A 15,689-nucleotide genomic window follows, 5' to 3' on the forward strand; every position below is an offset into this window, starting at 1 on the left:
TAAACGAAAGTATAAAAGCAAACCGACGGGAAACAATGAGAGAAATAAACATCCACATAAACACTGATGAGAAGATGGCCATCGGTCAGCAGAGCTCCAGCCGCAGACGTCCGTGTGTGTGTGTGTGTGTGTGTGTGAGAGAGTGTGTGTGCGCTTCAGTGTCCAGGGAGGAGGTGAAGAACGGGACGAAGGAGACTCCTACACACACACTACCCAGAATTCAAGTATTCCAGCGCCACCTCATAGCAAAACTTGTACTGATCCTGCAGAGGAAACACACACACACACACCAGCAGAGGTCACTGTCTGCACACACACCAGGATACACACACCGATGCCAGTGAAGAACCTTCTTAAAGAGCCTTGTGTAGATCGGAAAGATTTCATCAGTGCCAAAACACACATCAAACAATTCTGGGTCATTCCATGCTCAGATTTGTGATTTTGTTCATATATTTTCAGTAGAAAGATGAACATAAACAGTGAATAAAGCCAGAATCTGATCGGTCTCAGGTAGTGACGGGACATCTGAAGCGTATTTCTGGTTCTTAATAAACCTTTCTTTTGGTTTCTCCATTTTAAAGACCCTCGATGGTTCACTCCCAGCGATATGGAGATGCGGATCCATGAGTTAGCTGGTCAATCTTCAGTGGTCACAAACCAAATGTGGGTCACTTTGGATACAGCGTATACTATTTATATTAAAAGAGGAATATCTAAAGAACAAATCATGTTAACGCTAGAAATGTGTATCATGTTTTTCTATCAGCTCATTGCGTAGAACATTCCTGTCTGAGTGCCATAAATGCTCCTTTCCCAAAGTTTACTAGCCTGTAATGCTAAAAATATTCAAGATATCTTAATATCCTTCTGCATTCTCATTCCTAATAAACTTTCCTTCTGAAGTCTTCATTTTCAAGGCCCTGTGTAGTTCATTCCCAGAGATATGAGGATCTCAAAACAGCTCCAAGTGCGTTGTTGAATTGCACATGAACCCGTTTTCAGTGATTGGAACCCAGATGAGGTTCCCTTCGCACACGGCTGATGCTGTCTGCGTTTAAAGAGGAATGCCTGAAGAGTAACTCATGTTTCAAACAGAAATGAGTCTCGTTTTCTCTATCAAATGAGTTGCATAAACATCTCCAAAAATCCACTGAAAATGGTCTAGTTGAGGCACATTAACGCTCTTTATAATAATCTACATTTGAATCCATTTCAGGGATATTTGGAGGAAGGGATTGTGTTCATTTGAGCAGCTTCTGACGGCAGCAGGAGTTTAACGACGCCGTATCGCATCTACACGTCACCGCACTGACATCCCATAATCTCTGAGACTGAGCCAAAAATCATGGGGCAGATCGCATGAGCATTTTACAATTTATCCAATGTGAATTTGTGAATAATTCCACTTTTGTGTAATAGTATACACTGTCGTAACTTTAAATTTTTGTCCGTTTCGATTTTATTTGATATTTGAATAATTCCACTTTTGTGTAATAGTATACACTGTCGTAACTTTAAATTTTTGTCCATTTTGACTTTATTTGATATTTGAATAATTCCACTTTTGTGTAATAGTATACACTGTCGTAACTTTACATTTTTGTCCATTTTGACTTTATTTGATATTTGAATAATTCCACTTTTGTGTAATAGTATACACTGTCGTAACTTTAAATTTTTGTCCGTTTTGACTTTATTTGATATTTGAATAATTCCACTTTTGTGTAATAGTATACACTGTCGTAACTTTAAATTTTTGTCCGTTTCGATTTTATTTGATATTTGAATAATTCCACTTTTGTGTAATAGTATACACTGTCGTAACTTTAAATTTTTGTCCGTTTCGATTTTATTTAATATTTGAATAATTCCACTTTTGTGTAATAGTATACACTGTCGTAACTTTAAATTTTTGTCCGTTTCGATTTTATTTGATATTTGAATAATTCCACTTTTGTGTAATAGTATACACTGTCGTAACTTTAAATTTTTGTCCGTTTCGATTTTATTTGATATTTGAATAATTCCACTTTTGTGTAATAGTATACACTGTCGTAACTTTAAATTTTTGTCCGTTTCGATTTTATTTGATATTTGAATAATTTCCACTTTTGTGTAATAGTATACACTGTCGAAACTTTACATTTTTGTCCCTTTCGACTTTATTTGATATTTGAATAATTCCACTTTTGTGTAATAGTATACACTGTCGAAACTTTACATTTTTGTCCCTTTCGACTTTATTTGATATTTGAATAATTCCACTTTTGTGTAATAGTATACACTGTCGAAACTTTAAATTTTTGTCCGTTTTGATTTTATTTGATATTTGAATAATTTCCACTTTTGTGTAATAGTATACACTGTCGAAACTTTACATTTTTGTCCGTTTTGATTTTATTTGATATTTGAATAATTCCACTTTTGTGTAATAGTATACACTGTCGTAACTTTAAATTTTTGTCCGTTTCGATTTTATTTGATATTTGAATAATTCCACTTTTGTGTAATAGTATACACTGTCGTAACTTTAAATTTTTGTCCGTTTTGATTTTATTTGATATTTGAATAATTCCACTTTTGTGTAATAGTATACACTGTCGTAACTTTAAATTTTTGTCCATTTTGATTTTATTTGATATTTGAATAATTCCACTTTTGTGTAATAGTATACACTGTCGTAACTTTAAATTTTTGTCCGTTTCGATTTTATTTGATATTTGAATAATTCCACTTTTGTGTAATAGTATACACTGTCGAAACTTTACATTTTTGTCCGTTTCGATTTTATTTGATATTTGAATAATTCCACTTTTGTGTAATAGTATACACTGTCGTAACTTTAAATTTTTGTCCGTTTCGATTTTATTTGATATTTGAATAATTTCCACTTTTGTGTAGTAGTATACACTGTCGTAACTTTAAATTTTTGTCCGTTTCGATTTTATTTGATATTTGAATAATTTCCACTTTTGTGTAGTAGTATACACTGTCGTAACTTTAAATTTTTGTCCGTTTCGATTTTATTTGATATTTGAATAATTTCCACTTTTGTGTAATAGTATACACTGTCGTAACTTTAAATTTTTGTCCGTTTCGATTTTATTTGATATTTGAATAATTTCCACTTTTGTGTAATAGTATACACTGTCGAAACTTTACATTTTTGTCCGTTTTGATTTTATTTGATATTTGAATAATTTCCACTTTTGTGTAATAGTATACACTGTCGTAACTTTAAATTTTTGTCCGTTTCGATTTTATTTGATATTTGAATAATTTCCACTTTTGTGTAATAGTATACACTGTCGAAACTTTACATTTTTGTCCGTTTTGATTTTATTTGATATTTGAATAATTCCACTTTTGTGTAATAGTATACACTGTCGTAACTTTAAATTTTTGTCCGTTTCGATTTTATTTGATATTTGAATAATTCCACTTTTGTGTAATAGTATACACTGTCGAAACTTTAAATTTTTGTCCGTTTCGATTTTATTTGATATTTGAATAATTCCACTTTTGTGTAATAGCATACACTGTCGAAACTTTAAATTTTTGTCCGTTTCGATTTTATTTGATATTTGAATAATTCCACTTTTGTGTAGTAGTATACACTGTCGTAACTTTAAATTTTTGTCCATTTTGACTTTATTTGATATTTGAATAATTCCACTTTTGTGTAATAGTATACACTGTCGTAACTTTAAATTTTTGTCCGTTTCGATTTTATTTGATATTTGAATAATTCCACTTTTGTGTAATAGTACACACTGTCGTAACTTTAAATTTTTGTCCGTTTTGACTTTATTTGATATTTGAATAATTTCCACTTTTACGTAATAGTATACACTGTCGTAACTTTAAATTTTTGTCCATTTTGACTTTATTTGATATTTGAATAATTTCCACTTTTGTGTAATAGTATACACTGTCGAAACTTTACATTTTTGTCTGTTTTGATTTTATTTGATATTTGAATAATTCCACTTTTGTGTAATAGTATACACTGTCGTAACTTTAAATTTTTGTCCGTTTCGATTTTATTTGATATTTGAATAATTCCACTTTTGTGTAATAGTATACACTGTCTTAACTTTAAATTTTTGTCCGTTTTGACTTTATTTGATATTTGAATAATTTCCACTTTTACGTAATAGTATACACTGTCGTAACTTTAAATTTTTGTCCATTTTGACTTTATTTGATATTTGAATAATTCCACTTTTGTGTAATAGTATACACTGTCGTAACTTTAAATTTTTGTCCATTTCGATTTTATTTGATATTTGAATAATTTCCACTTTTGTGTAATAGTATACACTGTCGTAACTTTAAATTTTTGTCCCTTTCGACTTTATTTGATATTTAAATAATTCCACTTTTGTGTAATAGTATACACTGTCGAAACTTTAAATTTTTGTCCGTTTCGATTTTATTTGATATTTGAATAATTTCCACTTTTGTGTAATAGTATACACTGTCGTAACTTTACATTTTTGTCCCTTTCGACTTTATTTGATATTTAAATAATTCCACTTTTGTGTAATAGTATACACTGTCGTAACTTTAAATTTTTGTCCGTTTTGATTTTATTTGATATTTGAATAATTCCACTTTTGTGTAATAGTATACACTATCGTAACTTTACATTTTTGTCCGTTTTGATTTTATTTGATATTTGAATAATTTCCACTTTTGTGTAATAGTGTACACTGTCGTAACTTTAAATTTTTGTCCGTTTTGATTTTATTTGATATTTGAATAATTCCACTTTTGTGTAATAGTATACACTGTCGTAACTTTACATTTTTGTCCATTTTGATTTTATTTGATATTTGAATAATTTCCACTTTTGTGTAATAGTATACACTGTCGTAACTTTAAATTTTTGTCCGTTTTGATTTTATTTGATATTTGAATAATTTCCACTTTTACGTAATAGTATACACTGTCGTAACTTTAAATTTTTGTCCATTTTGATTTTATTTGATATTTGAATAATTTCCACTTTTACGTAATAGTATACACTGTCGTAACTTTAAATTTTTGTCCGTTTTGATTTTATTTGATATTTGAATAATTCCACTTTTGTGTAATAGTATACACTGTCGTAACTTTAAATTTTTGTCCGTTTTGATTTTATTTGATATTTGAATAATTTCCACTTTTGTGTAATAGTATACACTGTCGTAACTTTAAATTTTTGTCCGTTTTGATTTTATTTGATATTTGAATAATTTCCACTTTTACGTAATAGTATACACTGTCGTAACTTTAAATTTTTGTCCGTTTTGATTTTATTTGATATTTGAATAATTCCACTTTTGTGTAATAGTATACACTGTCGTAACTTTAAATTTTTGTCCGTTTCGATTTTATTTGATATTTGAATAATTCCACTTTTGTGTAATAGTATACACTGTCGTAACTTTAAATTTTTGTCCCTTTCGACTTTATTTGATATTTGAATAATTCCACTTTTGTGTAGTAGTATACACTGTCGAAACTTTAAATTTTTGTCCGTTTTGATTTTATTTGATATTTGAATAATTCCACTTTTGTGTAATAGTATACACTGTCGTAACTTTAAATTTTTGTCCCTTTCGATTTTATTTGATATTTGAATAATTCCACTTTTGTGTAATAGTATACACTGTCGTAACTTTAAATTTTTGTCCCTTTCGACTTTATTTGATATTTGAATAATTCCACTTTTGTGTAGTAGTATACACTGTCGAAACTTTAAATTTTTGTCCCTTTCGACTTTATTTGATATTTGAATAATTCCACTTTTGTGTAATAGTATACACTGTCGAAACTTTAAATTTTTGTCCCTTTCGACTTTATTTGATATTTGAATAATTCCACTTTTGTGTAATAGTATACACTGTCGTAACTTTAAATTTTTGTCCGTTTCGATTTTATTTGATATTTGAATAATTCCACTTTTGTGTAATAGTATACACTGTCGTAACTTTAAATTTTTGTCCGTTTTGACTTTATTTGATATTTGAATAATTTCCACTTTTGTGTAATAGTATACACTGTCGTAACTTTAAATTTTTGTCCATTTTGACTTTATTTGATATTTGAATAATTCCACTTTTGTGTAATAGTATACACTGTCATAACTTTACATTTTTGTCCGTTTTGATTTTATTTGATATTTGAATAATTCCACTTTTGTGTAATAGTATACACTGTCGAAACTTTACATTTTTGTCCGTTTTGATTTTATTTGATATTTGAATAATTCCACTTTTGTGTAATAGTACACACTGTCGTAACTTTACATTTTTGTCCGTTTTGATTTTATTTGATATTTGAATAATTCCACTTTTGTGTAATAGTATACACTGTCGTAACTTTAAATTTTTGTCCCTTTCGACTTTATTTGATATTTAAATAATTCCACTTTTGTGTAATAGTATACACTGTCGTAACTTTAAATTTTTGTCCGTTTTGATTTTATTTGATATTTGAATAATTCCACTTTTGTGTAATAGTATACACTGTCGTAACTTTAAATTTTTGTCCGTTTTGATTTTATTTGATATTTGAATAATTCCACTTTTGTGTAATAGTATACACTGTCGTAACTTTAAATTTTTGTCCGTTTTGATTTTATTTGATATTTGAATAATTCCACTTTTGTGTAATAGTATACACTGTCGAAACTTTAAATTTTTGTCCGTTTTGATTTTATTTGATATTTAAATAATTCCACTTTTGTGTAATAGTATACACTGTCGTAACTTTAAATTTTTGTCCGTTTCGATTTTATTTGATATTTGAATAATTTCCACTTTTGTGTAATAGTATACACTGTCGAAACTTTAAATTTTTGTCCCTTTCGACTTTATTTGATATTTGAATAATTCCACTTTTGTGTAATAGTATACACTGTCGAAACTTTAAATTTTTGTCCATTTTGACTTTATTTGATATTTGAATAATTCCACTTTTGTGTAATAGTATACACTGTCGTAACTTTAAATTTTTGTCCCTTTCGACTTTATTTGATATTTGAATAATTCCACTTTTGTGTAATAGTATACACTGTCGTAACTTTAAATTTTTGTCCGTTTTGATTTTATTTGATATTTGAATAATTCCACTTTTGTGTAATAGTATACACTGTCGAAACTTTAAATTTTTGTCCGTTTCGATTTTATTTGATATTTGAATAATTCCACTTTTGTGTAATAGTATACACTGTCGAAACTTTAAATTTTTGTCCATTTCGACTTTATTTGATATTTGAATAATTCCACTTTTGTGTAATAGTATACACTGTCGAAACTTTAAATTTTTGTCCATTTTGACTTTATTTGATATTTGAATAATTCCACTTTTGTGTAATAGTATACACTGTCGTAACTTTAAATTTTTGTCCGTTTTGATTTTATTTGATATTTGAATAATTCCACTTTTGTGTAATAGTATACACTGTCGTAACTTTAAATTTTTGTCCGTTTTGATTTTATTTGATATTTGAATAATTCCACTTTTGTGTAATAGTATACACTGTCGTAACTTTAAATTTTTGTCCGTTTTGATTTTATTTGATATTTGAATAATTCCACTTTTGTGTAATAGTATACACTGTCGAAACTTTAAATTTTTGTCCGTTTTGATTTTATTTGATATTTAAATAATTCCACTTTTGTGTAATAGTATACACTGTCGTAACTTTAAATTTTTGTCCGTTTCGATTTTATTTGATATTTGAATAATTTCCACTTTTGTGTAATAGTATACACTGTCGTAACTTTAAATTTTTGTCCGTTTCGACTTTATTTGATATTTGAATAATTCCACTTTTGTGTAATAGTATACACTGTCGAAACTTTAAATTTTTGTCCATTTTGACTTTATTTGATATTTGAATAATTCCACTTTTGTGTAATAGTATACACTGTCGTAACTTTAAATTTTTGTCCCTTTCGACTTTATTTGATATTTGAATAATTCCACTTTTGTGTAATAGTATACACTGTCGTAACTTTAAATTTTTGTCCGTTTTGATTTTATTTGATATTTGAATAATTCCACTTTTGTGTAATAGTATACACTGTCGAAACTTTAAATTTTTGTCCGTTTCGATTTTATTTGATATTTGAATAATTCCACTTTTGTGTAATAGTATACACTGTCGAAACTTTAAATTTTTGTCCATTTCGACTTTATTTGATATTTGAATAATTCCACTTTTGTGTAATAGTATACACTGTCGAAACTTTAAATTTTTGTCCATTTTGACTTTATTTGATATTTGAATAATTCCACTTTTGTGTAATAGTATACACTGTCGTAACTTTAAATTTTTGTCCCTTTCGACTTTATTTGATATTTGAATAATTCCACTTTTGTGTAATAGTATACACTGTCGTAACTTTAAATTTTTGTCCATTTTGACTTTATTTGATATTTGAATAATTCCACTTTTGTGTAATAGTATACACTGTCGAAACTTTACATTTTTGTCCATTTTGATTTTATTTGATATTTGAATAATTCCACTTTTGTGTAATAGTATACACTGTCGAAACTTTAAATTTTTGTCCGTTTTGATTTTATTTGATATTTGAATAATTTCCACTTTTGTGTAATAGTATACACTGTCGAAACTTTAAATTTTTGTCCTTTTGACTTTATTTGATATTTTAATAATTTCCACTTTTGTGTAATAGTATACACTGTCGAAACTTTACATTTTTGTCCGTTTTGATTTTATTTGATATTTGAATAATTCCACTTTTGTGTAATAGTATACACTGTCGTAACTTTAAATTTTTGTCCATTTTGACTTTATTTGATATTTGAATAATTTCCACTTTTGTGTAATAGTATACACTGTCGAAACTTTACATTTTTGTCCGTTTTGACTTTATTTGATATTTGAATAATTCCACTTTTGTGTAATAGTATACACTGTCGAAACTTTAAATTTTTGTCCATTTTGACTTTATTTGATATTTGAATAATTCCACTTTTGTGTAATAGTATACACTGTCGAAACTTTACATTTTTGTCCGTTTTGACTTTATTTGATATTTGAATAATTCCACTTTTGTGTAATAGTATACACTGTCGAAACTTTAAATTTTTTTCCGTTTTGATTTTATTTGATATTTGAATAATTCCACTTTTGTGTAATAGTATACACTGTCGTAACTTTAAATTTTTGTCCGTTTCGATTTTATTTGATATTTGAATAATTCCACTTTTGTGTAATAGTATACACTGTCGTAACTTTAAATTTTTGTCCGTTTTGACTTTATTTGATATTTGAATAATTTCCACTTTTACGTAATAGTATACACTGTCGTAACTTTAAATTTTTGTCCATTTTGACTTTATTTGATATTTGAATAATTCCACTTTTGTGTAATAGTATACACTGTCGTAACTTTACATTTTTGTCCATTTTGACTTTATTTGATATTTGAATAATTTCCACTTTTGTGTAATAGTATACACTGTCGTAACTTTAAATTTTTGTCCGTTTTGATTTTATTTGATATTTGAATAATTCCACTTTTACGTAATAGTATACACTGTCGTAACTTTACATTTTTGTCCGTTTTGATTTTATTTGATATTTGAATAATTCCACTTTTGTGTAATAGTATACACTGTCGTAACTTTAAATTTTTGTCCGTTTCGATTTTATTTGATATTTGAATAATTCCACTTTTGTGTAATAGTATACACTGTCGTAACTTTAAATTTTTGTCCGTTTTGATTTTATTTGATATTTGAATAATTCCACTTTTACGTAATAGTATACACTGTCGTAACTTTAAATTTTTGTCCATTTCGATTTTATTTGATATTTGAATAATTCCACTTTTGTGTAATAGTATACACTGTCGTAACTTTAAATTTTTGTCCATTTCGATTTTATTTGATATTTGAATAATTCCACTTTTGTGTAATAGTATACACTGTCGTAACTTTAAATTTTTGTCCATTTCGATTTTATTTGATATTTGAATAATTTCCACTTTTGTGTAATAGTATACACTGTCGTAACTTTAAATTTTTGTCCCTTTCGACTTTATTTGATATTTAAATAATTCCACTTTTGTGTAATAGTATACACTGTCGAAACTTTAAATTTTTGTCCGTTTCGATTTTATTTGATATTTGAATAATTCCACTTTTGTGTAATAGTATACACTGTCGTAACTTTAAATTTTTGTCCGTTTCGATTTTATTTGATATTTGAATAATTCCACTTTTGTGTAATAGTATACACTGTCGTAACTTTAAATTTTTGTCCGTTTTGATTTTATTTGATATTTGAATAATTCCACTTTTGTGTAATAGTATACACTGTCGAAACTTTAAATTTTTGTCCATTTCGATTTTATTTGATATTTGAATAATTTCCACTTTTGTGTAATAGTATACACTGTCGTAACTTTAAATTTTTGTCCATTTCGATTTTATTTGATATTTGAATAATTTCCACTTTTGTGTAATAGTATACACTGTCGTAACTTTACATTTTTGTCCCTTTCGACTTTATTTGATATTTAAATAATTCCACTTTTGTGTAATAGTATACACTGTCGTAACTTTAAATTTTTGTCCGTTTTGATTTTATTTGATATTTGAATAATTTCCACTTTTGTGTAATAGTATACACTGTCGAAACTTTAAATTTTTGTCCGTTTTGACTTTATTTGATATTTGAATAATTCCACTTTTGTGTAATAGTATACACTGTCGTAACTTTACATTTTTGTCCCTTTCGACTTTATTTGATATTTAAATAATTCCACTTTTGTGTAATAGTATACACTGTCGTAACTTTAAATTTTTGTCCGTTTTGATTTTATTTGATATTTGAATAATTTCCACTTTTACGTAATAGTATACACTGTCGTAACTTTAAATTTTTGTCCGTTTTGATTTTATTTGATATTTGAATAATTCCACTTTTGTGTAATAGTATACACTGTCGTAACTTTAAATTTTTGTCCGTTTCGATTTTATTTGATATTTGAATAATTCCACTTTTGTGTAATAGTATACACTGTCGTAACTTTAAATTTTTGTCCGTTTCGATTTTATTTGATATTTGAATAATTCCACTTTTGTGTAATAGTATACACTGTCGAAACTTTAAATTTTTGTCCCTTTCGACTTTATTTGATATTTGAATAATTCCACTTTTGTGTAATAGTATACACTGTCGAAACTTTAAATTTTTGTCCCTTTCGACTTTATTTGATATTTGAATAATTCCACTTTTGTGTAATAGTATACACTGTCGTAACTTTAAATTTTTGTCCGTTTCGATTTTATTTGATATTTGAATAATTCCACTTTTGTGTAATAGTATACACTGTCGAAACTTTAAATTTTTGTCCCTTTCGACTTTATTTGATATTTGAATAATTCCACTTTTGTGTAATAGTATACACTGTCGTAACTTTAAATTTTTGTCCGTTTCGATTTTATTTGATATTTGAATAATTCCACTTTTGTGTAATAGTATACACTGTCGTAACTTTAAATTTTTGTCCGTTTTGACTTTATTTGATATTTGAATAATTTCCACTTTTGTGTAATAGTATACACTGTCGTAACTTTAAATTTTTGTCCATTTTGACTTTATTTGATATTTGAATAATTCCACTTTTGTGTAATAGTATACACTGTCGTAACTTTAAATTTTTGTCCGTTTTGATTTTATTTGATATTTGAATAATTCCACTTTTGTGTAATAGTATACACTGTCGTAACTTTACATTTTTGTCCGTTTTGATTTTATTTGATATTTGAATAATTCCACTTTTGTGTAATAGTATACACTGTCGTAACTTTACATTTTTGTCCGTTTTGATTTTATTTGATATTTGAATAATTCCACTTTTGTGTAATAGTATACACTGTCGTAACTTTAAATTTTTGTCCGTTTTGATTTTATTTGATATTTGAATAATTCCACTTTTGTGTAATAGTATACACTGTCGTAACTTTACATTTTTGTCCCTTTCGACTTTATTTGATATTTAAATAATTCCACTTTTGTGTAATAGTATACACTGTCGTAACTTTAAATTTTTGTCCGTTTTGATTTTATTTGATATTTGAATAATTCCACTTTTGTGTAATAGTATACACTGTCGTAACTTTACATTTTTGTCCGTTTTGATTTTATTTGATATTTGAATAATTCCACTTTTGTGTAATAGTATACACTGTCGTAACTTTAAATTTTTGTCCATTTTGACTTTATTTGATATTTGAATAATTCCACTTTTGTGTAATAGTATACACTGTCGTAACTTTAAATTTTTGTCCCTTTCGACTTTATTTGATATTTAAATAATTCCACTTTTGTGTAATAGTATACACTGTCGTAACTTTAAATTTTTGTCCGTTTTGATTTTATTTGATATTTGAATAATTCCACTTTTGTGTAATAGTATACACTGTCGTAACTTTACATTTTTGTCCGTTTTGATTTTATTTGATATTTGAATAATTCCACTTTTGTGTAATAGTATACACTGTCGTAACTTTAAATTGTTGTCCCTTTCGACTTTATTTGATATTTAAATAATTCCACTTTTGTGTAATAGTATACACTGTCGTAACTTTAAATTTTTGTCCGTTTTGATTTTATTTGATATTTGAATAATTCCACTTTTGTGTAATAGTGTACACTGTCGTAACTTTAAATTTTTGTCCGTTTTGATTTTATTTGATATTTGAATAATTCCACTTTTGTGTAATAGTATACACTGTCGTAACTTTAAATTTTTGTCCGTTTCGATTTTATTTGATATTTGAATAATTCCACTTTTGTGTAATAGTATACACTGTCGAAACTTTAAATTTTTGTCCCTTTCGACTTTATTTGATATTTGAATAATTCCACTTTTGTGTAATAGTATACACTGTCAAAACTTTAAATTTTTGTCCCTTTCGACTTTATTTGATATTTGAATAATTCCACTTTTGTGTAATAGTATACACTGTCGTAACTTTAAATTTTTGTCCGTTTTGATTTTATTTGATATTTGAATAATTCCACTTTTGTGTAATAGTATACACTGTCGTAACTTTAAATTTTTGTCCCTTTCGACTTTATTTGATATTTGAATAATTCCACTTTTGTGTAATAGTATACACTGTCGAAACTTTAAATTTTTGTCCGTTTCGATTTTATTTGATATTTGAATAATTCCACTTTTGTGTAATAGTATACACTGTCGAAACTTTAAATTTTTGTCCCTTTCGACTTTATTTGATATTTGAATAATTCCACTTTTGTGTAATAGTATACACTGTCGAAACTTTAAATTTTTGTCCCTTTCGACTTTATTTGATATTTGAATAATTCCACTTTTGTGTAATAGTATACACTGTCGTAACTTTACATTTTTGTCCCTTTCGACTTTATTTGATATTTGAATAATTCCACTTTTGTGTAATAGTATACACTGTCGTAACTTTAAATTTTTGTCCCTTTCGACTTTATTTGATATTTGAATAATTCCACTTTTGTGTAATAGTATACACTGTCGTAACTTTACATTTTTGTCCATTTCGATTTTATTTGATATTTGAATAATTTCCACTTTTGTGTAATAGTATACACTGTCGTAACTTTAAATTTTTGTCCGTTTTGATTTTATTTGATATTTGAATAATTCCACTTTTATGTAATAGTATACACTGTCGTAACTTTACATTTTTGTCCGTTTTGATTTTATTTGATATTTGAATAATTCCACTTTTATGTAATAGTATAATTCCACTTTTGTGTAATAGTATACACTGTCGTAACTTTAAATTTTTGTCCGTTTTGATTTTATTTGATATTTGAATAATTTCACTTTTGTGTAATAGTATACACTGTCGTAACTTTACATTTTTGTCCATTTTGACTTTATTTGATATTTGAATAATTTCCACTTTTGTGTAATAGTATACACTGTCGAAACTTTACATTTTTGTCCATTTTGATTTTATTTGACATTTGAATAATTCCACTTTTGTGTAATAGTATACACTGTCGTAACTTTAAATTTTTGTCCGTTTTGATTTTATTTGATATTTGAATAATTCCACTTTTACGTAATAGTATACACTGTCGTAACTTTAAATTTTTGTCCGTTTTGATTTTATTTGATATTTGAATAATTTCCACTTTTACGTAATAGTATACACTGTCGTAACTTTAAATTTTTGTCCATTTTGATTTTATTTGATATTTGAATAATTCCACTTTTGTGTAATAGTACACACTGTCGTAACTTTAAATTTTTGTCCATTTTGACTTTATTTGATATTTGAATAATTCCACTTTTGTGTAATAGTGTACACTGTCGTAACTTTAAATTTTTGTCCGTTTTGATTTTATTTGATATTTGAATAATTTCCACTTTTACGTAATAGTATACACTGTCGTAACTTTACATTTTTGTCCATTTTGATTTTATTTGATATTTGAATAATTCCACTTTTGTGTAATAGTGTACACTGTCGTAACTTTAAATTTTTGTCCATTTCGATTTTATTTGATATTTGAATAATTTCCACTTTTACGTAATAGTATACACTGTCGTAACTTTAAATTTTTGTCCATTTTGATTTTATTTGATATTTGAATAATTTCCACTTTTGTGTAATAGTATACACTGTCGTAACTTTACATTTTTGTCCGTTTTGACTTTATTTGATATTTGAATAATTCCACTTTTGTGTAATAGTATACACTGTCGAAACTTTAAATTTTTGTCCATTTTGACTTTATTTGAAATTTGAATAATTTCCACTTTTGTGTAATAGTATACACTATCGTAACTTTACATTTTTGTCCGTTTTGACTTTATTTGATATTTGAATAATTCCACTTTTGTGTAATAGTATACACTGTCGTAACTTTAAATTTTTGTCCATTTTGACTTTATTTGATATTTGAATAATTCCACTTTTGTGTAATAGTATACACTGTCGTAACTTTAGATTTTTGTCCATTTTGATTTTATTTGATATTTGAATAATTTCCACTTTTGTGTAGTAGTATACACTGTCGCAACTTTACATTTTTGTCCGTTTTGATTTTATTTGATATTTGAATAATTCCACTTTTACGTAATAGTATACACTGTCGTAACTTTAAATTTTTGTCCATTTTGACTTTATTTGATATTTGAATAATTCCACTTTTGTGTAATAGTATACACTGTCGTAACTTTAGATTTTTGTCCATTTTGATTTTATTTGATATTTGAATAATTTCCACTTTTGTGTAGTAGTATACACTGTCGTAACTTTAAATTTTTGTCTGTTTTGACTTTATTTGATATTTGAATAATTTCACTTTTACGTAATAGTATACACTGTCGTAACTTTACATTTTTGTCCGTTTTGACTTTATTTGATATTTGAATAATTTCCACTTTTGTGTAATAGTATACACTGTCGAAACTTTACATTTTTGTCCATTTTGATTTTATTTGATATTTGAATAATTCCACTTTTACGTAATAGTATACACTGTCGTAACTTTAAATTTTTGTCCATTTTGACTTTATTTGATATTTGAATAATTCCACTTTTGTGTAATAGTATACACTGTCGTAACTTTAAATTTTTGTCCATTTTGACTTTATTTGATATTTGAATAATTTCCACTTTTATGTAATAGTATA

The 15,689-nt window shown here is 26.7% G+C and overlaps 2 protein-coding genes across 11 annotated transcripts in view; both read right to left on the bottom strand.

Annotated features, from left to right (window-relative positions):
• Positions 1-15,689, bottom strand: part of ptprma (protein tyrosine phosphatase receptor type Ma) — a 357,435-nt gene that overhangs the window by 69,865 nt on the left and 271,881 nt on the right. For 9 of the 10 annotated variants that reach the window (XM_067434739.1, XM_067434742.1, XM_067434738.1 and 6 more), the window contains one exon: positions 1-263. This exon is cut by the window's left edge. In XM_067434739.1, coding sequence (XP_067290840.1) covers positions 210-263 — 54 coding nt within the window. In that variant the 3' untranslated portion in view covers positions 1-209. The remainder of the gene's footprint in view (positions 264-15,689) is intronic. The other variant, XR_010901392.1, reaches the window with a different exon arrangement.
• lrrc30a (leucine rich repeat containing 30a) overlaps positions 1-15,689 on the bottom strand; it is a 327,751-nt gene that overhangs the window by 21,330 nt on the left and 290,732 nt on the right. The gene's annotated exons all lie outside the window — the stretch shown is intronic.

This window comes from Pseudorasbora parva, chromosome 24, assembly GCF_024679245.1.
Source record: "Pseudorasbora parva isolate DD20220531a chromosome 24, ASM2467924v1, whole genome shotgun sequence".
NCBI lineage: Eukaryota > Metazoa > Chordata > Actinopteri > Cypriniformes > Gobionidae > Pseudorasbora > Pseudorasbora parva.